The 23,000-nt window shown below is 42.9% G+C and overlaps 1 protein-coding gene and 1 long non-coding RNA gene across 5 annotated transcripts in view; both read right to left on the bottom strand.

Annotated features, from left to right (window-relative positions):
* LOC5568537 (contactin) overlaps positions 1–16,680 on the bottom strand; it is a 30,460-nt gene extending 13,780 nt beyond the window's left edge. For 2 of the 4 annotated variants that reach the window (XR_002501895.1, XM_021852014.1), the window contains exons 1-2: positions 16,469–16,680; positions 15,140–16,198 (exon numbers count right to left, since the gene is read on the bottom strand). Coding sequence is in view for 3 of the 4 variants with exons in the window: in XM_021852014.1 (XP_021707706.1) it covers positions 15,140–16,198; positions 16,469–16,475 (1,066 nt within the window). In the remaining variant the exon portion in view is untranslated. The remainder of the gene's footprint in view (positions 1–15,139; positions 16,199–16,468) is intronic. The other 2 variants (XM_021852008.1, XM_001652321.2) reach the window with 1 other exon arrangement.
* An 817-nt stretch (positions 16,681–17,497) lies between these two features.
* LOC110674535 lies at positions 17,498–18,375 on the bottom strand. Its single transcript, XR_002498961.1, has 2 exons — positions 17,669–18,375; positions 17,498–17,603 (listed from the first exon to the last, which is right to left on the bottom strand). It is a non-coding gene; the product is annotated as an uncharacterized LOC110674535 (long non-coding RNA).
* Between the last annotated feature and the right edge of the window lie 4,625 nt (positions 18,376–23,000).

Below are 23,000 nucleotides of genomic sequence, written 5' to 3' on the forward strand. Positions count from 1 at the left end.
CTTTGTTTGGAGTGTCTTTTTTAAATTTTCCTTTTTTAAGACTGAACCAGCGTTCGTCGGTAGAGGGGAACGCGATACAGGTAATTCGGTAATTCCCCGGTTGATTCGATCAGATTGGCTTTTAGAACACAGCCACAGACGTGGGACTTACCACCAGAGTTGCGGTGCTCGGGGAGCACAAAGTGGATAACCGCCGTTCCTTTAAAGTTGGAGGAGGGGTGTTTCGTACAATCGAGCTTTAGAGATGATTATTTTTCGCTCAATTAGCTAAACAGATTCATGTCCGATGTTTCCACTATTCCTTTCCTGCTCTTCGGTATCATGGGTGTCATGCGAGTGTCTGTTTCGATGGAGAGGGTCTTACAACCTGAGTGCGGTTCCGGTTGCCAAGCCTACTTCGCCTCAGATGATCAGATATTGTTGTAAAGTTTAGCGTCCTTAAGGAAACTAATTAAGGCAGTTTCACTGGCACGGTCGTGCTGCAAGGTTGATTGGACGCTTCCCAATCCATACATTTGTCGGATGTGTTCCAGTGTTAGACAATTATTTAGGAAATGTTCGAAGTAATTATGTTCTTGGCATGTTCCGCAGAATTTTCGGAAATTGCGTCCTTTGCCCATATCATGGGAGACTCTAGTGTGTCCTGTTCGAAAGCGGGAAAGAACAATTTGTTCTCTTCTATCTTTACGGTCTTCCCAGTGTTCGGTGCAACATTTGATTTTCCTGGTGAAAAGAGATCGTTCTAGGTGCCATTGTTTGCTCCAAGCTTCCTCCGTCTTTTTCTTCAGCCATAACTTGATGTCCGCACACGGTACCTTGTTAGTGAGGGGTGTGCTATCCCTACCGGAGTTAGCGCATCGGTCTGCATTCTCGTTCCCGGCGATACCGCAGTGGCCGGGTATCCACATTAGGGTGGTGTTTGGGTGTGTATCCAATGCATTTTGGATTGCTTGGATCCAAGGGTGGCGATTGTTCTCCGATTGGGTGGCCAGAATGACACTCGCCGAATCGGTGGCTATCAAAACCGGACCAATTATGTCATGTTGGTGTGTTATGGCCTGGAAAATGGCTGCTGCCTCTGCCGTGAAAACGGAACACTGTTCTGGAAGACACCGACTCCACACCAACCGATTCCAACTTTTCCAATAGACTTGGAACCGTCGGTATATCGAATGTTGAAGATTGTGTATTTTGTACGGACACGGTTGAGAAAATGTGCCTGTACCCGCTCGCTGTTGTATCCGCTCCTGAATCTCATCTTGATATAATTATCTACCATTGGTGCTTTAGCGTACCAACTTCTAGCTCCGTTCCGGTAGCGCTCAAATACCGGAGGAAGGGTGATCCCGATTATCGATCGAAGGATCTTGTTGGCTTGGGTTAACAAAGGGGTCTCCGAGCCATCATCGCTAGTTTTTTTCTAAGTAACTAGCGACTCTGCTTCCCAGTACCACGGCGGCTTTGTAGCGAAAAGGGAGCACTCCAGCCTCCACGCATGCCGAGTCCGCCGGTGTCGATGATAGGTGTTTTGATATTATCCTTACAGCATTGTTGTATGTAGGTGCGAGTACCGAGACTAACTCGGCAAAGTTTCTACTTGTTGCTTCTAGTCCGTAGAATAACCTACTACAGATACGGGGCCTCCGCTACCCGGTAGCGTGACTTCCGATCGCTTGTCGTCCTTTTACCCGATATTGCCTTTAGCAAATTTAATTGTGTTTTGCAGGCATTTTTAACGTTGTTTAAGTGTGGCTGAAAATTGAGTTTGCGGTCAAAGGTAACTCCCAATATTTTCCAAGAGTTTTTGAGTGGAATCGGGCTACCGTGAACCATCACTGGCTGTTTTGGCGGCTGGTGCTTGTCAAGGCATATGTGAAGTCTTGCGCACTTGTTGGCGGAGATGTCAAAACCGACGTTACTAGCCCATTTAGCGACCGCGTTGACTGCAGCTTGTAGTTTACGTCTTATTATTTTAGGATACTGACCGGTGACTATAATAAGGATATCGTCGGCATAGACGAGTATGTATACCCCTTTTGGCAGTACCTCGAATACTCCGTTCATCCCGATTAGGAACAGGGTCACGGCAATTACGGAGCCTTGTGGCACTCCGGTTTCTTCGTTCGTTTTTCGGGAGCGGTGGTTTCCGATAATAACCTGGAAGCTACGATTTGACAGAAATTTTTTTTAAGAACTGGGCGAGATTTCCAGAGACTCCCCAATCCAACAAACGTCTTAAAATTCCCGGCGTCCAAGCTCTGTTATAGGCTTTGGCCAAAACAAGTGAGGCAATCTCGACGTGTTCTCGTTTTTCCATGGCTCGGTCAAGAATGTCATTTAACGCGACAAAATATGTACCTGTTCCGAAACCCGGCCGAAAAGCATGTTGCCGGTTATCTAGCAGTCCTTTTTCCTCAATGTATTCGGTGAGTCTTCTGTTGACCATTCGTTCCATAACCTTGGCCAAACAACTGGTTAAAGCAATCGGCCGATAACTGCTCTTGTCTGTATTTATTCCGGAAGCTTTCGGGATCGCCCAGACAACCAGAATGTACGTATAACCAAATCACGTTTTGCGTTATGCGACGCTTATATGTGCAAAGTTTCACGTATAAGATGTCGCGAAAGTGCCTTATACGTGCAAAAGTGGAGGCGATATACGTACATATTTTATATGATGAAACACAACATGCAATGCGAGTATGCAGATTTTCTTGCGAAATAGTATGTACTCTTATGCGACTTAATTTATTATAACAAAGTTTATTTGACAGCTGCTACGGATTGACCCGATCGACGGGGATGAGTTCGAGGTGGTGGACGAGTTTGTCTACCTCGGATCATTGATAACGTCGGATAACAACTGCAGCAGAGAAATTCGAAGACGTATCATTGCAGGAAGTCGTGCTTACTACGGACTTCACAAGACCTTGCGGTCTAGTAAACTTCACTTCCGTACTAAGTGTACCATGTACAAGACGCTGATAAGACCGGTAGTCCTCTACGGGCATGAGACGTGGACAATGCTCGAAGAGGACCTGCAAGCGCTAGGAGTTTTTGAACGACGTGTGCTTAGGACGATCTTCGGCGGAGTATGTGAGAACGGCGTATGGAGGAGAAGAATGAACCACGAGCTTGCGTAACTCTACGGTGAACCCAGTATCCAGAAAGTCGCCAAAGCTGGAAGGGTACGATGGGCGGGACACGTTGTGAGAATGCCGGACAACAATCCCGCAAAAATGGTGTTCACCTCAAATCCGGCCGGTACAAAACGAAGGGGAGCGCAACGAGCTAGGTGGTTTGACCAAGTGGAGCAGGATCTTGGAAGTGTGGGGCGATCGAGAAATTGGAGGTTAGCAGCCATGGACCGAATTAATTGGCGTAACATTGTGGCGCAGGTCATGTCTTGAAGGACGTAGACCCAGCAAAAGTAAAGTAAGTACGGATTAACCCGACTTACTTTGTAAAAGTATACGGGACGAAACGGAATGTACATATGAACTCATAAAATAGCGTTTCATGCGAGAAAACTCATCGATCAAACGATTTCATCCACCATGTAGTGCGGGAGTGATACAGTTTGTACAAATAAACAACTTTGTTTGAATACTGCTATGCGACTTCTGGTTGTCTGGGCAGAACCACCAGACTTTTTTTTCCAATTGGTTGGCAACGAGCCAGCCGTCCTTTCTTCGTTGATGCGATCCAAAAACATTCTTTTTCCCATATGAGGTAGTTTTTTGATCATCGGGTATTCATCCGGTCCTGCGGATTTACCATTCGCTTTCCCAAGGGCGAAGTTAAGTTCGGTCAATGTGAAAGGTTGGTTGAAGCGTTTTCCAGGGTTCTGAGGGATGTAGATATTGTCCAAAATCATATTAGAGGATCCGTGTTTCTTCGTGAAACCTGCTGGGTATCGGTTGAAGGAAGATAGATCACCGAAATAGTCCGCTAGTGCATCGGCGACTGCGACTGGGTCTCGGGTGATCGATCCGTCTATCATCAAGCCCATTCCTTTGGCCCGTCTTTTGCCCTGGATTGCGTTGACTCGTTTTCATAATTCAGCCGAAGATTACTGGTCGTTGATTTCGTCTAGAAAATTGACCCAGGATTTCTCCTTGGCCTCTCGGATCGTTTTTTGACATTTGAGATGCTCAAATCTATACTTATTCATAGCCGGTTCCCTATCTGAATGGCCGACCGGGATACGCCTGGCTACCCTGAGGGCCTTTCTTCTCGCTTTCACTGCAGCTTTGGTTTTATCCGTCCACCAATGTAATGCTCGACGGCCGGGGGTAGCACTTGTTCTCGGGATGGTGGCGAGGGTTACATCAAAAACGAGTTTGGTGAGCTCTTCCATAGTAGTTGACTTAAAGGAATCCAAACTGTTTTCGATATTTTCCTGGAAGGAGATCCAGTCGGCCTGTTCATAGAGCCATCGGGGTCGTCTGGATATTTCGGGTGGTGAGTCCGCTAGATTGATCCATATTGGGAGATGGTCGCTTTCCGAGAGGTCGTCATCGATGACCCAGTGCAGCCGATTGATGATGCTTCGGGAGACCAAGGATACGTCGATCGCAGATTCAATCCTTTTTTGGACGAAAGTCATAGATCCGTCGTTAAGTATACATAGACTTCTTTCACCTGCTGCTTCCGCTATAGTCAAACCCCTGACGTTGTTGCTTCTGCTACCCCAAGCTGTATGGTGACCATTACCGTCTTCTAGCACCAATATCGGTCCCGTAATGCCATCTAAGGTCTTGTTCAGAAGTTGTAGGTTGTCTATAGACCCAAAGGATGGGCGTCTGGTCAGGGAGCTCTGTGAGCAAGAATTTTCAACCATTGGGGGATGAGTAAGAGCGAAAGGTTCTGTGCTGGGATTTTCGTCCGGAAGGAGGAAAGGTGTACCAAATACATGGTGTCACGACATGAAAGTTTAATTCTTCATTTGAACAGACAGTTCTTCAAGAATATGTTTAAGTCTTTTTTTCGGAATTCTTCAAAGAAGTAGAACCCTTCAGAAGTTTGATTTGAGATTTTCCACGGACTTACTAAGATATTCCTCAAGGAATTTCGTTTTAGCTACCTTTATGAGTTCAATCTGGATTTTTTTCTAAAATCAGTAATCTTACCAAAAATTGTTTCGGTTTTCAAGGAAGTTCCAAGTTCTCCAGAAATTCGTCCATTGATTGAATTGATTTAATTGAATAAATTTCTGCGACATTTCCGTTTAGAGCAATTCAAGAATTCAAAATTCCTTCAGGAATTCTACTAATTTGAAAAAAAAACCCAAGTAAGTATTTGTAGATTTTTTCCTACTATTCATCAAGGGATGTCTCCAGGGAATTTCTCAGATTTTTTGGAGAAAACTATGAAAAAATCCGCTATCAATATCACTTTGATTTGACAACCAATAGCAGTGATGTGACATCGCACTCTAGATCAGTGACCAACATACAGGTTCAATCCATTGGCAGCACTATAAAAATATCGTACTGATAATTTGCTATTTTAATTGCTTAATTTAAATCTAAACTTAACCCATCAGGGATGGTACACAAATTATGTCACGCTAAATTTCAACTTTTTTGACAACCTCCCCCCCCCCCTTTGTCACACTTTTTGTATGAGTCCTCCGAAAATTTTGTAAGGCTTGTCACGCGTGGCTTGACCCCCTCCCCCCCCCCTTGGAGCGTGACGTAATTTGTGCATGACCCCTCAGTGATATCCATAGTCTATCGCCATCAATGCACTGGTGATGGAGTAGACAACATGATGTTGATGTGATATGGAATGATACGATTTATATTGCTGGGTGCGTTTGAAATGCAAATATCAAATGCGGGAACACCAAACGCGGTAATATTTTTAACAAGGAAGGCGAAGTCAAAGATTGATTTTCTATGCTAGGTTGGCGGAGATATGAATCATGGTTGCTAAGTATCCTTTGGTAATTTTGTTTTACCGCATTCGAAACGCAGTTGGGCTTGATCACGGTGTACTAAATTAAGAAGGTGATATATTCCGAAAACTGACAGCTACTTGACGACGTCATTCCTATCCACCTCGAACAAATTTTCGAAAAAAATGATCTAGTGGTCCGGAAGGTATATGGACCTATGCACGAATTCACCATTTGACGTTTTAGCAGTGCCGTGTTATTTATGTGACCATGGCAACCAGTGAATTCGGCACCGCTCAAACGTCAATTTAGTGAACTCGTGCATCGGTCCATGGTACGACATGAGTGACGTCACATGTTTACAATCAAACTTGATATTTACATCAGTAAAGAGCATTCCTTGCTTAGCGCTTGCACGAGACGGTTGACAGGTTCCCGGTCTCATCGCACGGCACAAAGCTGCAAAGTTTATTTGGCCTTTTTCTCCCACCCCCCGTGTGGGTTTTTGGTCTAGTTTCGACTGTAATAATTATCTAATTAGTGCATTTAAGTGCTTAGGCGATCGCGCTTTGCGAAGGAAGCGAACTAGTGTAACTAGTATCGTTCCACCGCAAACAAAAAAAAGTTATCACCACCGGCACAACGGTGATTGACTTTTTTTTCCCGCACCGAGAGCAACATCGAAGCAGAAGGCGATTCGGTCAGTCTGCTACCTACGGTGCTTGGACGTTCTGCTGCTATACGGATAAGTATCAATTTGTATATCTATTGAATTGCTACTTGCTCTACATTTCCGAACAAACAAGTTCAAGGTTGTTTTTCACTTCACCTCTGTCTCTCTCCCGGTGCAAGTTTTGCCCGTATAGGGGAGGCTTGTACAAAATAGCCCACTGATCGGATAAGTTTTTTTTTCATATTTTTTTTTCTTCTTTAATTAGTATTATTTTTTTGCCCGTATAGGGGAGGTGTGTACAAAATAGTCCACATTTTTTTTATTTTTTGTTGATTTGGTTGCGGTTGGATTTATTCCCACATGGACGATTCGGATGGAGGCGATACGCCTCCAAAAGATCTCGTTGCTCGAACGCGGTTTTACCAACCGTCTTCGGCTGGGCCTTGGGTTGTCTATTTCCGGCGCAAAAACAAGATTTTGAACGTGCTCTCGATCTCTCGAGAGCTGACGCGTAAATATCCAGGGACCGTTATTCACCAAGTGAAGCAATCCAAGCTGCGTGTAACTGCACCTAGTTACAAAGCAGCGAATGAGATTGCTCAGCATGAGGCTTTTGCTGTGGAATATTTTACCTATATTCCGGCACGAGAAGTCGAGGTGGAAGGGAAAATCATCAACGCGAGTCTGACATGTGAAGACATTAAGACTGGCTAAGGTGTTTTTGATAACCGGTCAATTCCTGATGTGGCTATACTAGATTGCAAACAATTGCAATCAGTTTCCATGGAAGGAAATAAGAAAGTTTTTTCGCCATCAGCCTCGTTTCGAGTGACTTTTCCTGGTTCCGTCCTCCCGAAATTTGTTTGCATTGATAGTGTTTTTTACCCAGTGCGTCTTTACGTGCCGAAGGTATTCAATTGTACCAACTGCAAGTAGCTTGGCCACAGTGCTAGCTTTTGCGACAACAAGCCCCGTTGTGGCAAATGCAACCAAGCTCATTTAGAAGATGCTTGCACACAGGAAGCTGAAAAATGCAGCTACTGTAGCAAGGATTTGCATGATTTGCAAAAATGCCCGGCATACAAAAAGCGCATTCGAAATGAGAGTCGCTCAATTGTGAAGCGCTCCAAGAAGACGTATGCGGAAATGGTGAAAGCTTTGAATCCGCCTGCAAAAGAGTCTTCATACGCCATCCCAGTTGGTAACTCTTTTCAAGAGTTGTCTTCCGATGAAGCGAACGACGACGAAACCGATGGGGGAGATTCTTCGAAGGTACACGCACCCGGTAAAAGAAAGTCTCCATCTTCTCCGGGACTGCGCCGTAAGGTATTGAAATCTTCCCTCAGAAGTTTGCCTAATTCCAAAGGAGGTGGGGCAAATTTGAAAATCCCGAAGAAACAGGACTTTGATGCTTCCGTGCCGTGTTGCAGCAAAGATCTGCCGCCCCCGCCTCCACAGATAAAATACACTTCGAAAAGAAGCTCTAGACAAGAAAGCAAAAGAAATGCTACTGAAGTCCCTCGCTCTTCCTCGAAAACGCCCCGGGCTAAGCGAGGACTGATAACTTTTAGGGCCCTGGTGGATCGCATATGTAATGCTCTCGGAGTTTCAGACTCATTCAGAGGCATACTCGACCTTTTTCTCCCCGCAATAGAAGAATATCTCCGGGAATTGACTATCTCGTGGCCCCTCCTTGCTTCGATCATATCTTTCGATGGCTAATTCATCAAGTGAGGTACAAGATATGATCACCGTGCTACAGTGGAACTGTCGTAGTCTAAAACCTTAATTAGACACATTTAAGTATTGTGAAGCAAAAACGATTGTGATATATTTGCACTCTGTGAAACATGGCTTTCTTCTGAAGATGAACTTAACTTCTACGACTTTAACATTATACGCCAGGATCGAGATGATAATTACGGGGGTGTGCTTTTAGGGATCAAAAAGTGCCATTCATTCTACAGAATCCCCATCCCGACTCATCCAGGCATAGAAATCGTTGCTTGCCAAATAAACGTAAAGGGTAAAGATCTTTGCGTAGCTTCTGTTTATATTCCTCCAAGAGTTTCAATAAACCGCCGTCATCTTTGGAATGCAGTCTCTATGCTCTCATTCCCGGTTTTAATACTGGGTGATATGAACTCCCATGGTACTGGATGGGGCGAATCTTATGACGATTATAGAGCGGCTATTTTCTATGACTTATGCGACGATTTCCACTTGAACATTTTAAACACAGGTGAAGTGACACGTATTTCATCCGACGGTAAAGAAAGCCGCCTTGACCTGTCTTTGGGTTCAAGTTCACTATCATTCGATTGCATGTGGAAGGTTATCGATGATCCCATGGTAGTGATCACTTGCCCATAATAACCTCTATCAAAAATAATTGTGAAAGGTCAGAACAGTCAATTCAGGTTCCTTTTGACCTCACTAGGAATATAGATTGGCAAAAATTTGCATCAGCGGTAACTTTCGGTATCGAATCATTCAACACTCTCCCACCGTTGGATGAGTATCGATTCCTAACAGAATTTATTTATAAAAGTGCATTAGAATCCCAAAAGCAACGAGTTCCAAGTGCATCCTTCAAAAGACGACCAGCCACACCTGGTTGGGATGATGAATGCACTCAGTTGTATCGAGAAAAATCTAATGCCTTTAAAGCTTTTCGTAGATACGGTACCTCAGAACTTTATTTAGAGTACTCGAAGCTCGAAAAAAGACTGAAGAATCTTATTAAAGCGAAGAAGCGTAGCTATTGGCGACATTTCATCGATGGCCTCTCACGAGAAACTTCAATGACGACGCTTTGGAGAGTGGCTCGCAACATGCGAAACCGCTCATCCTCAAATGAGAGTGACGAATACTCCAATCGTTGGATATTCAACTTCGCAAAAAAGGTCTGTCCAGACTCAGTTCCAGCACAACCGCCATTTTGGGAAACCCAGAGAGACGATGCGTTGGACAGACCATTCACTATGCTGGAATTTTCTATGGCTCTTCTTACATCAAACAACTCTTCTCCGGGACGCGATATGATTAAGTTCAATCTTCTTAAAAATCTCCCTGATATCGCTAAAAGACGATTGCTTGACCTGTTCAACTCATTCATGGAACACAACATTGTTCCACCTGAATGGAGACAGGTCAAAGTAATAGCTATTCAAAAGCCTGGGAAACCAGCGTCTGATCATAATTCGTACCGCCCGATCGCTATGTTATCATGTTTAAGGAAATTGTTAGAAAAAATGATCCTATCCCGACTCGATCACTGGGTCGAATCAAACAACATGCTTTCCAGTACTCAATTTGGCTTTCGCAAGGGCAAAGGAACAAACGATTGTCTAGCGTTGCTTTCATCAGATATTCAACTAGCTTTTGCGGACAAGGAGCAATTGGCTTCGGTTTTCTTGGATATTAAGGGCGCTTTTGATTCAGTTTCCATAGAGATATTGTCAGAAAGCCTGCACAATAGTGGACTACCTGGAATATTGAATAATTTCTTGTACAATCTGTTGTCAGAAAAACACATGAGCTTCACTCTCGGTCAACTGACAACTTCCAGAATTAGCTATATGGGTCTTCCCCAAGGCTCATGTCTAAGTCCCTTGCTTTATAATTTTTATGTTAAAGATATTGACAACTGTTTGGAAGAACCATGCACGCTTAGACAACTTGCAGATGATGATGTGGTCTCTATGAAGGGCCCACGAGCGGAAATCTTGCAAAGACCATTGCAAAATTCCCTTGATAATCTATCCACTTGGGCTAGAAATTTAGGGATCGAGTTTGCGCCGCAAAAAACTCAACTGGTTGTATTTTCAAGGAAGCGGAATCCTGCCCAACTAAAGCTTAAGCTTTTGGGAACAGACATCGACCAATCTTTGACTTCAAAATACCTTGGGGTCTGGTTTGATTCAAAAGGCACTTGGCGAACCCATACTAGGTATTTAACGGAAAAATGCCAACAAAGGATCAATTTTCAACGAACAATTACCGGAACATGGTGGGGTGCTCACCCGGAAGACCTCATTAAACTCTATAAAACAACAATTCAATGGTATAGAACGACTAGAAATCAGCGACGGCGAAAATGACAAGAACATTAGAATTGTTACACTCGAAAATTGTGTGAAAATAGTTCTGGAGCAACCACCTTCGAATATCATCAATATTATCACCAAAACCGGCCAAATTCAGTTACATTCCTGTAATGATGCAATGGCAAAGCAGTGGAAGGTAGCACTGCAGTCGATTGCTTTTAAAGATAAACAGTCTTCAAGCAGTGTTCTTCTCTCTTTCTGTTTTCTCTCAGCAGCAAACAGCCACCATATTAAATTGGAACGAATTCAATATCGTTGTTTGCGTATCGCCCTAGGTTGTATGCATTCGACTCACAATGCGAGCCTGGAGGTGCTGGCAGGGGTTTTACCACTACAGGACCGATTCTGGGAGCTCTCGCTAAGAATACTTATTAAGTGTGGGGTGAGCAACACACTCGTTATCGAAAACTTCGAAGAAATGCTCTTCTTCTTCTTCTTCTTTCTCGTGTGAGCTGTCTCTTGACTGCTCGGAAATAGGGCTAGTAGCTAAGACTATATGCCCTCCGTTTATTTTAACGTCCTTAGACGGTTCCTTCACAGATCCAATTTGGTCCTTCTTATGAATTCCGCTACTTCGTTGAGAAGGTCGAGCTTACCGGTTTTGAACAGTTCAGTGAGGTTGCGGAACTTATTATCGAACGAAAACTGCATTCTAATTCTGCCAAAACGGGGACAATGGAGTATCAAGTGCTCCGATGTTTCTGGTTCGCCGCACAATTCGCAATCAGCATCATCCGATATCTTCATACGGTGTAGCCAATATTTCGAGTAGTCGTGGGTGGTCATTAATCGATTGATTAACTTGACGTTACTTCCTTTCATATCCACATTTTTGTACCATGCTGCTTTGTAGAACTTTGGATGACGCTCGTAGAATTTATTACCTTTTTCTTCCGAATATGCATCATACCATTGATTAGTTTTTCTTTCCAATGAGATTTTTGCATTCAAAAAAGCATCTTTCAGTGAAATTTTGTGGCTTACAGCAACATTTGAAGTAACGCCAGCTTTAGCTAATTGATCTGCAATTTCATTTCCACTAATCGATACATGACTTGGAATCCATTGTACAGATGTCTTCCATTTGTAGCATTTATCCAGTATGTCGACCAGGATTGCTTCGTCTGACTTTGATTCTTTGGCATTTGCTAACATGAGGCAAGCTGATCTAGAGTCTGTGTAGATCACATAGTTCTGAAGTTGATCTTCTTCAATTATTTGCGTTGCTATCGATATAGCAATTACTTCCGCCGATGTAACACTTGTTTCCATGGCAAGCTTGTAGCTCACTCTTTTTTTAGTGTTTTCTACAAAGACTCCTATGCCACATATCAGACCGTCCTTAGAAGCATCAGTGAAAATTTTCCCTCTTCCTTTGTTCTGCCCATTCATCACGTAGAGTGCCATTTGTTTCAGCTTCCTAGGGTCGTTGTCTCTTTTCGCTGACTGCAAGTCTTCTAAGTATGGTTGAATTGAAACTTCGCAACCAACCACTGCTGTAAGCGGGCTGATTGCCTCGAAAAGCCCTTTATTGATCCAGTAGGTTTTCTCCAGATAAGAGTACGCATCCCATTTGTCTTTGTCATCTGGTAGAATTACACTTCTTAACTGTTCGGCGATCACATCATTTCTGGAGAAGTGACGAGCGATTTCACGTAAGGCGATATAATCGTACCTGAACTCCAGTGGTTCCTGTCCACTTAACGCTGCTAAAGCGTTGAGCGGCGTCGATTTGGTTGCTCCTACAATTTTCCGTAGACATTGGTTGTTGATCGTTGATATTATTCGCCTGTTCGTAGCTTTTGCGTTGTTGTACACTGAACAACCATACTCGATGACGCTTCTGCATAATGCCACATATATGCGGCGTAGTGTCTCCGGGTGAGCCCCACTTTTAGTACCGCTAGAAATGCTCAAACTGAATACTCAGTCAAAATTCATGAGAGTTTATCTCTACTACATGTCATCTGACATAAGTCTTCCATGTTAAAACCCTCCACGTGTACACTTCACCAATGACAGTTCCTCTGTTGAATACGATCTGTCCATGAAACAAGCTATTCATGGAATCCCAGATCAACTTCGATGTATAACGATTCCACGTATTTTTAACGCAAAGCACCAGAATGTCGATTCCTACAGGAGATATTTCACTGACGGGTCCCGCATCAATGGATCCACTGGCTTCGGTGTCTTCAATGAAAACTCTTACGCCTTCCGAAAACTTCAGGAACCTTGCACGGTTTACGTTGCTGAGCTGGCAGCAATCAACTTCGCATTGGGGATGATCTCAAACATGCCCGCAGACCACTTCTTCATCTTTTCGGATAGCCTCAGTTCTATTGAGGCACTTCGATCGATGAAACATGTTAAGCATGCATCTTACTTTCTTACAAAAATAAGAGAGCAGATGTGTGCACTGGTCGAAAGATTATATAAGATTACTTTTGTATGAGTCCCCTCACATTGCTTAATTTATGGCAATGAGAAGGCGGACTCTCTCGCAAAGGTGGGCGCTGAGGAAGGTGAGATTTATGATAGACAAATTTCACACGATGATTTTTTTTCATTTAGTACGTCAAAGTTCTCTTCACGGTTGGCAAAGCGATTGGCTAAATGGCCAACTGGGACGGTGGTTACATTCCATAATTCCTAAAGTTTCCTTGCGAGCGTGGTGGAAAGGTTTGGATGTAGGTCGAGATTTCATTCGCGTGATGTTAAGACTTATGTCCAACCATTACTCGCTAGGTACACATTTGCACAGGATTAACCTCGCGCTGAGCAATGTTTGTAATAGGTGTGGTTATGGTTATGATCAGTGCTGGGAATGGTAATAGTAGTAGGCTTGAATTTCGCGAAAATCACGTGGCTTTCCCAGTACAGTAGTTCAAAAACGTGAATCTCATCAAGTAGCCTATATAGACCAATGCACGAGTTCACTATTTGACGTTTGAGCGGTGCCGTGTTATTTATGTGGCCATGGAAACGAGTGAATTTGGCACCGCTTGAACGTCAAATTAGTGAACTCGTGCATCTGTCCATTGGGTGCATGAAATTCATTCATTCGTGAGTGTCATTGAATGCTCTAAATGCGGGAAATGCAGCGGGAAATAGAACATTTTTCTACAGTAATTTTGGGTTGCCCTTAGCAACGGGTGTTTTGCAATTTTCAAGGCTCTTTGCCTACAGCAGCGGTAGGCGTGAGTTTCACTGGCTTCGCTGACTGCGATTGGCTCTGCTTGGCTACTGTAGAGTGAATTTCAGATTTTTTCCCAACCCTGGTTATGATGACATCGATCACGTAGTTTGGAAATGCCCGGATATGGACGCCTCCAGAGCGCAACTTTTGGATACCCTTGCGGCCCGAGGTAGACAACCCTATGTTCCTGTCAGAGATGTGTTGGGCACCCGCGATCTCATTTACATGGTCGCAATTTACGATTTTCTTCGCTTGTCCAGTATAAAAGTTTAATTCTCCTGTGTTCTCTTCTCCAGTTTTTTTTCTGTGTTTTGTCCCCTGTATGTTGGATTGAGGATCCTGACCATCCGGCAGACGAATACCGACAAGAAATTGGTACCAACGCCACTACACGTTCATCGCGATACCACGATATACCTCCCGGATGTGCTGCAGAAAACCCTAAACCCAATCCTCACTATGTCCTTCCTTCCAAAAATTGTGACCATTAACCTCGAGTTGCCACGAGTACCCTCCATCCCATACTAATCTTAGTACAAAAAAGTGAATGATTTGTAAACAATACAAAAAATGAATTTCGGCTCCGTAAAGCGTTAAACGCGATTGAGCCTAAAATAAATGAAATAGAAAAAAATCAGTAAAGAGCCTGCCTTGTTATTTTTCATGCCGTGGGCTTGATTTGCACGTCAAACGCAAACAGCAATGGACCAATGCACGAGTTCACTATCTGACGTTTTAGCGGTGCCGTGTTATTTTTGGGACCATGGCAACCAATGAATTCAGCACCGCTCAAACGTCAATCTAGTGAACTCGTGCATCGGTCCATGAGCGGTGCCGAATTCACTCGTTGCCATGTCACGTAAATAACACGGCACCGCTAAACGTCAAAAAGTGAACTCGTGCATCGGTCCATGGACCTATGCACGAGTTCACTGATTTGACGTTTGAGCGGTGCCGAATTCACTAGTTGTCATGGTCACATAAATAACACGGCACCGCTGAAACGTCAAATAGTGAACCCGTGCATTGGTCCATTGATAGTGTCAGCGAGCAACTCTGAAACGCACTAGTTAAAAAAGGACTAAAATTGTCAACTAGCATTTTGATAGTGGCGCAGCTGAACATATTCTACCATGTAGGTACTGATGCTTCAAAATGTTTTCCCTGAGAATTCCACGTTGAATAAAATTCCCTGATAATTCCTGTTTTTACTTTCAGGTCGTTGACACCTTGGGAAAGGAAGCTTGTGTCCTTACCTTGATCCTGTATCTGCTGCGGGTCGTGTATGATGAGATTGCCTCCGCTGGTCGTGTACCTCGTGTTCCTCAGCGGGTCCAGCTTCACAACGGTGATATTGTCGTTGGTGTAGATTTCCTTGAACCAGGAATAGGTCGGCGTCGGAAAACCCCCGGCCAGGCAGCTGAGCATAACGTCCTTGGTGATCTTGGCCTTCCCCGTGTCGTACGTCGTTTCGCGCGGTTGCTTGATAAAGTACGGTCCCCGGGGGATTTTATTGATGTCGGTGATGTCCACCCCGTAATCGTACTGCCGTTGGTCATCCGCTAACAGGTTTATATTGTCCGCACTGTACAGCTGTTGCGATTCGCAGATGAAGAGATTCAAGTCTTCCGGATTGACCGGCAGGAATTGCCACTTTTCTCCGCCCGCATTGAAAGAGTACACCAAGTTGTTCCGATTCTCGTTATATCCGCTGATGAAATTCCTCCTGGAGTCGTACTTTTCCAGTGCTTTTTTGTTGAAAATGGCATCATAGCTTTCGTCGTCGGCGGCCTCAAAAGTGAACGCATCTTCGATTGTGACCAGTTGCGTTTTGTCCGCATTGATCCAGTTATTTGGAGAAGCCTGGCGGGCAGATATGTAGAATCTATTGTTCCTATTGCTATCCACATCCAACAGTTTCAGTATAAATGAATGCTTTTCGATGTTATCGACGCTTATCAAATCTCCCTGATATGCTTGGCAGATTTTCTGTGCGTTAATGTAATCCTTCCGGGGAGATTTGTAGATGCGAATACAGGAACTTCTGTACACGGACCAATGCTCCGGACAGTAGCTTTCCTCCGGGGCTTGAAAGGTGCCAAACTTTTCTATCTGCTTGTAGCGATTGGCGCTTCCATAAAATGAGTCATCGCTTCCAGTTCCCCCTCCAAAAGGCTGAAATTGCTGCAAAGGTTGATTCTGGCCGTAGTTTTGACCAGCATTTGGGTTGTATTTCACATTCTGGCCGACGACGGTTCCGATTAATGAGCCAACAAGCAACAGAAAGTAAACGGCAGGTAGCATCATTCGTTGAACTGCAAAAGAAGCAAAAACAAAAGCCAATCAACATTCCATTCTTCTTTTTGGGTGTGGCAAGTGGCAGTTTCAAGTTGTTAATCACTATGGCTCGCTTTTCGTCCGCAATCGGGAAAGCATTTTGAACATTCGAATCACAACCAACACAAGCTATTTTTATCATTCTTGATATGCATCTATTAGGACCAAAAATGTTTTCAATTTGCCTCTTTTAATGTTTGGAAACAACAAGTGGATTTTTGGGGTGGCGCTCCGAAAGAATAACTTACCATCCATCAAACCGGTCTCAACACAACATAACTCAAAAACAAAGGAATAAATTCTAGATCAGCACCTTTCTCACATATGTTCAACCGTATTTTGATGCATTAATACTGTCCTAAACTATGCTAAATTTTAAAATAAACTAATCGAAGCAAAGGGAGTCAACGTTGCCATCCCCAAATTGCACTCGATTTGATGCACGATATGATGACAAATTCCGTGAGTCGTGAGAAAAACGGCGAAGATGGGCGAATTCCAGCAGTGTTGCCATTTGTAATGTGTTATGCAACATCAAATGACATCTTTGCAGCAGATGATCACACGGAACGCGAAAAATCTTCCTAAATTTTATACCAGTTTATTTCACGGCAAAAATGGACTATTCGTTGGAACCCAGTGTTGGTATAGCCAACTTTCGTTCGTTGCACTAAACCTGTAGCCCACTTATTGTGCATCCGAGTAATCGCTGCAACGTCGCTCAACTGGCGCGTCGCTGGACTGTTCACGGTCGTTTGCGAATACCCTTTAATGGGTAAAAATTCACCCATTTCCGCTAGAAGTGTCTCTCCACATTTAAAGAGTAAACACGGTTTACACTCAGAAACACGGATAGTCACAGAATGACTAAATTTTAGTTATTTATGACTATTGTCTATCTGCCTCTCTTTCATCCTGCAGGAAATTTTTTTCCTATTTGTCAATTCGCCTGGGTTGAAGCATCGCTAAGCTTCAACCCAGTCGAAATGACAGTTAGGCTAAAAAATCACAGCAGAATGAAAGAGAGGCAGATAGAAAATAGTCATTAATGCATAAACTTTAGTAATTCTGTGACTATTTTTATTTCTGAGTGTACTCTTTAAAGGGTAAAAGCGGTTTCTGTCAATGGATGGGTATTTTTTACCCTTTTTGTAAATCTCGCTCGCGGCACAAAAAGGGTAAAATTTTACCCATTTTGAGGATGGTCAATGGAGCTATTAAGAAAAATGATAATTTTGGGATTGTTTTCGTGTTACTTCTATAAGAAAGTTCCGTTAAACAATGTTTCTATGCAATTTATTCTAAAATATAAGTCTAATTCAGCAATTTTTTGAAATACATTCATATCCGCTGGGCAACTCTCGGAACAAATCTTGGTGCAGCCTAGAAGTGCAGAGAAACAGAATTAATTCCAATTATTGCAATAAATTTACAACATCATCACTTACCTTTCAAATTAAGTCTCCTGTGGGAAAAACAGAATAGTTTAAATCTTTTCAATTATAAATACACACATGCGGATTGACGAGTTGATTAATCATAACTATTTTTCACCCATTAATGGGAACGCTATTGTATTTTTAAAATGGGTAAATTTTTACCCCTCTCGAGATTTTAAATCCAGCTTTTTACGAGCGCTAATGGCCGCCACAAAGAAGCTTACTTTCTAGTAGGGACTAGGCGATCTGACATTTGGCTTGGGTCGTTTGATAGCAAATCGATAAGATCGATCAAAAACTTATCGATAGCTGTCAAACGACCCTACCCAAATGTCAGATCGTTTGATCCCTACCAGAAAGCGAGCCTGATTGTGGCGGCCATTAGCGCTCGTAAAAAGCAGGATTCCCCCATTTTCTGACAGATCTGATCGCTATTCGACAATGGGTATTTTTTCACCCATTAAAGGGTATTCACAAACAACCGTGTTGAGTGCTCTGCAGTTTAGTGCTCCAGCGACGCATTGAAATAGCCTGTTTCGCTCAAGCACTAACATGAAAAGGTCGCCAGCGACCAGCGACGTTTTGGTCGCGCGAAATAGTTGAGCGAAGTTAGTGTTCGTTCTTGCTTATGTCTGCACTGACAATAGTGAAAGACTTTCACTAATCGGGCTGAGTATTGAGCTGTCAAATAACATGGAACAAAAGAAAAGCAGAGCGACCAACATTGATAAATTGCGTCTTATGTCAGAAAATGACGTTCGCCTTCGTTTTAGGTGGGCTATAGCCCAACTAACGGGAGCCCAATTAAAACGTAGCCCACTTAAAGATAGTGCAACGAACGAAATTCGACTGTATTACCCATTGCCTTTTATTTCCTGGGAATGGATCGCGGTTCCCTTGCGAAAATATTTGGAAAATCAAAATCGATAGTCTGCAAATTAAAAGACCGGCGCAACACAAAACGAAATCAAGAAGGACAACTTCACCGAGGGCTCCGGACGAGAGAAAGAAAAACACGTTTGTACTCGTAGGTAGTCAAACTCAAAGTGAAGTATTTATTGTCAAAAACGGAAATACAGAAACGCATAGAAATGAAGTGTTGCCAGAAGGGCTGTATGCATGGTGTAGTCGGTTGCGTTATTGAACACGGTTAACACCCCCCTTCAAGCCGATACACCTAGCAATTCACGTAATTTTTCAAATTGTACTCTAGTAAGACCTTTGGTCATAATGTCCGCCTTTTGTTCTTCTGATGCTACATATTTCAAACGAACTGTTCTTCTCTGCACTTCATCTTGTACGAAACGGTAGCGCACGTCGATGTGCTTCAAGCGTTTCGTCATCTTGTCGTCTTCCGCCACGGTGATACAAGCTTGATTATCTTCGTGGATAACCGTAGGACCGTCAACTTCTTGCTGGAACCCAACTAACAATTCAGAGCCACAAACAAGCATGCATGTTTAATTATTGTTCAATAATGGTAATGGCAGCTGAATAAAAAAAATGCTCTATAAAGAGTTGAGAAGTTGCTTTTTTAACACAAATTTAGATCAATGTTCAACGTTATGCATTAGAATGAACAAAAGTTGAATCGTCACTTATTAAACGTTTCCAAAGATTCTCATTCGACTAGCCAAGATTGTTCTACAAATGAGCTGAACAAGACATGTTTCCCCCAATTAAAAAGCCAATATTCCACTAAACAAATGTATATGTATAAAAGGATATTCAGAAGACGAACTAACGTTTTACTTGCGTCGCACTTCAGCTATTCCCACACGTTTAACATAAGCATGAATAAGAGCTGAATAAGTATCTTATAAAATCCTAATTCAGCTTCAGTATATTATAAGAACAGTTGATCCAATAGAGGCCAAAATGACGATTAACAAACACATTATGCAGCAATAAATAAGCCTTGTAAAAGCGATCGCACTATAGCTAAATTTCATTAAACGGACAAAATATCCGAAATTCGTGTTGAGTTCCGAATGCATTTCAAAGCTCATAAATTATGCTTTCTTAAAACTTTTGAAATAGCTGTTCAGAAAATAAACATGGTCAGTCTCCAGAAATTAAGAATTATTGTGAAAAACAAAAATAAACATTGAAGCTAAGTATTCCGAGTAGGAGCAAAGTACTGACAAACAAAGCGTGATATTGACTTGATTGACATAAGAGATAAAATATCTGAAGACAATATCAAAATTTTGTTTCTGGAACTTATAAACCTATGAAAAATTTGATGTACGCAGATCTAATGAATAGCTCGCAGCTATTGGTAAAATCTTGCAGAATCTAAATATGACATGCCAATTTTGTTCTAGTAGTTTATTTTAGATATCATTTCCAGATATTTTATATCATATATCTCTCAAGTTAATATCACTTTTAGCTATCCATATTATATTTTCTATTGCTAAGCTTTTTTCGCCGGCTCGGGATGTTTTTCCGTACAAGAAAAGTGGAAATTTCTTTGACAGAATTTATTAAATAAATTTCTATAGCGAGCTACATTTGAAATGACATTTCTTCACAACTGAATAAATACTGCGATCTAAGAAAAATGATTTACTTGGCCATTTCTGAAAATAAAAATCCCGCGCATCAAGATATTCGAATATTTTTCTATTCAGGTGGGTTCTGAGGACTAACCCTTCAAATAACTCAAATATATTCGTACAGAGAACTTTTTCTTCAATGCATGTGTAATAGGTTTATGAAAAATACAAATAAAAAAATAATCAAACCATAATTCATAAAATTATTTTAGTTGTTCGGATAGGAATTCAAAAACGGTCCTGATAGCAGCAATCATGCAGCTTCAAAGCTGTAATATATTAGAATCAGTAAATTTCAATTCAGTTTAATACAAATTCATCTTACATTTTCGTTTTCTTCCTTTTCTTCTCCTTATCCGAAACAGGTTTCTTCTGACTGACTGTATGAACCTAGATTTAACAAATTAACTTTTAATGTGATTCTCTTTTAGTCAAACGTGTTACTTACTTTTAATCAATACTGTTTTCTGACTACTGACTATCTGTACTGACTAATCGCTGCGGTAACGATTTGAGCTGAAATTGATTTTATTAGCACATAGCATAGAAATGTTCACGTCTGTCAATTTACCTAGTTCCAATAACAAATCACTTCAACTTTATATCAATTCTGATTGAAAAACTGTCTTACTAACTAAATTCAAATTTTAATTCACTTTGTGTCTTAACTATTATAAATTTCACGGGTAAGAATAAGTGTTCGGTATTTCACGTTTCTTTACTATTTATGCTCCATGTGACAGGTTGACACGCTGTTTGCTAGCTGACATCTATGCTCACCCGGCTGGCTAATGACAGTTGCGGGCGGTACTGAACTCACGTCTATACCCTCTTGTGCCGTAACATCCCCCCGCCCGTGTAGTTCCGGACCGTCCGATGTCCGAAGGTCTAGAGGCGCTAACTTTACTGCAGGCCGACTCACCAAACCATTCTTCGTTTGAACAACTGCACGCCGAACTTGTCCATCCTCAGCCTTAGTCACGTTCATAACCAGACCTCTTAACCATCCATTCCGCTTACCCTCATCAACGAGGAGTACGAGATCTCCCGGTTCTAGCGGCTTCACTGGCTCGAACCACTTGGTTCGTCTCGTAATAGTGGGCAAGTATTCACGTACCCACCGACTCCAAAACTGATCCACCAAATACTGCGCTAAACGCCAACTGTCCCGTAGACTGCTTCCAACGGTATTCAATGAAGTTACTGGTTGACTGATACCCTTGGTTCCGAGAAGTAAAAAATGATTTGGTGTTAAGGCCTCTTGTTCCGCTGCCTCTAGCGGAATGTAGGTCAATGGCCTGGAGTTTATAACTGCCTCTGCTTCTGTGGCCACTGTCTGCAGCACTTCGTCACTTGGATGATGCGGGTGCTCTGCGATCGCTGCCATAGCCGTTTTTACTGAGCGCACCATACGCTCCCAAGAACCACCCATATGGGGGGCTGACGGCGGGTTGAACTCCCAACTGGTAGCCGAATTTGTAAAGGTCACAGAGCAATCTTCGTGGATATCTTGAATCTGCTTCGCCAACAGGTTGCTGGCTCCTACAAAGTTGGTGCCATTGTCACTGTAGAAAGCTGCTGGAGAACCACGGCGAGCCACGAACCGTCTTATTGCCATTATGCACGACGGGGTAGACAAACTATGCACCAACTCCACATGTACGGCACGTATAGTCAGACACGTGAACAACGCCACCCATCTTTTCAATAAACTGCGTCCATGTTTGACTTGTATTGGTCCGAAATAGTCGACTCCAGTGTGTGTAAATGGACGAACGAGTGCCGTAACTCTTGCCGCTGGTAAAGGTGCCATCATGGGTGCTTGTGGCACAGCTTTTCTGACTCGACAGACCATACACTGCCTCGATACCTGACGGATTAGGTTTCGCAAGCCTGGTATCCAAAATCGTTGTCGCATCTCGTTACAAACTGTCTCTCCGTTTCCGTGTAGAAATCGTCGGTGGTAGTCCTCGACTAAAAGATACGTTGCAGGATGCTTCTTCTGTAGTATGATGGGATACTTCATATCTCCAGAGAGTGATTGGGCTGAACTGAGCCTGCTGTTCATGCGGATGACCCCGGATTCGTCCATGAAGGGAGACAGTCGATATAGTGCACTAGACTTTGGAATTGATACTGGATTGTCAAGCTTCGATAAATTGCGTTGCAAGATAGTAAACTCATCCGGAAACATTTCCGTTTGTATCTGTCGCCACAAAAGATTTTCCAGATTGTCTCAACTCCTTTTGTGTTAAAGCTTCTGATTTGGATACCTTCTTGCCTTTAAATCTTTGTACTGCCCGCAAAACAAATGCTGATGTTCTGAGCAGTCGATTCCATTTAGAAAGTCTCGAAACTTCGATCAGCGGTTGAGGCATGCTGCCATGGAAAAGAAATACTTCTCGTAGTTCAAGATCTGTCTCCACTTTCCGAGAATGTTCCTTAGGCCATTGTTCCGGTGGATTGTACAGGAAGTCTGGTGCATTATACCACGGGTTATTTGGGTCAAAGCTTGGCCCGTCTTTCCACTTTGTAGCCGCGTCCGCCACGTTCAGCTTGGAAGGCACATAGCGCCACTCATCGACACTTGTCGTGGTCAGAATCTTCCCCACTCGAAAGGCCACAAATTGATGATATCTTCGGCTATCGGATCGCAGCCAACACAGAACAGTAGACGAATCAGACCAGAGATAGCGCTTACTTATTTTTATGTCTAGAGATGTCAACACTGATTCTAACAACCTTGTTCCGATCATCGCTGATTGTAGCTCAAGGCGTGA

The sequence above is a fragment of the Aedes aegypti genome, chromosome 1 (genome assembly GCF_002204515.2).
Source record: "Aedes aegypti strain LVP_AGWG chromosome 1, AaegL5.0 Primary Assembly, whole genome shotgun sequence".
Lineage (NCBI taxonomy): Eukaryota > Metazoa > Arthropoda > Insecta > Diptera > Culicidae > Aedes > Aedes aegypti.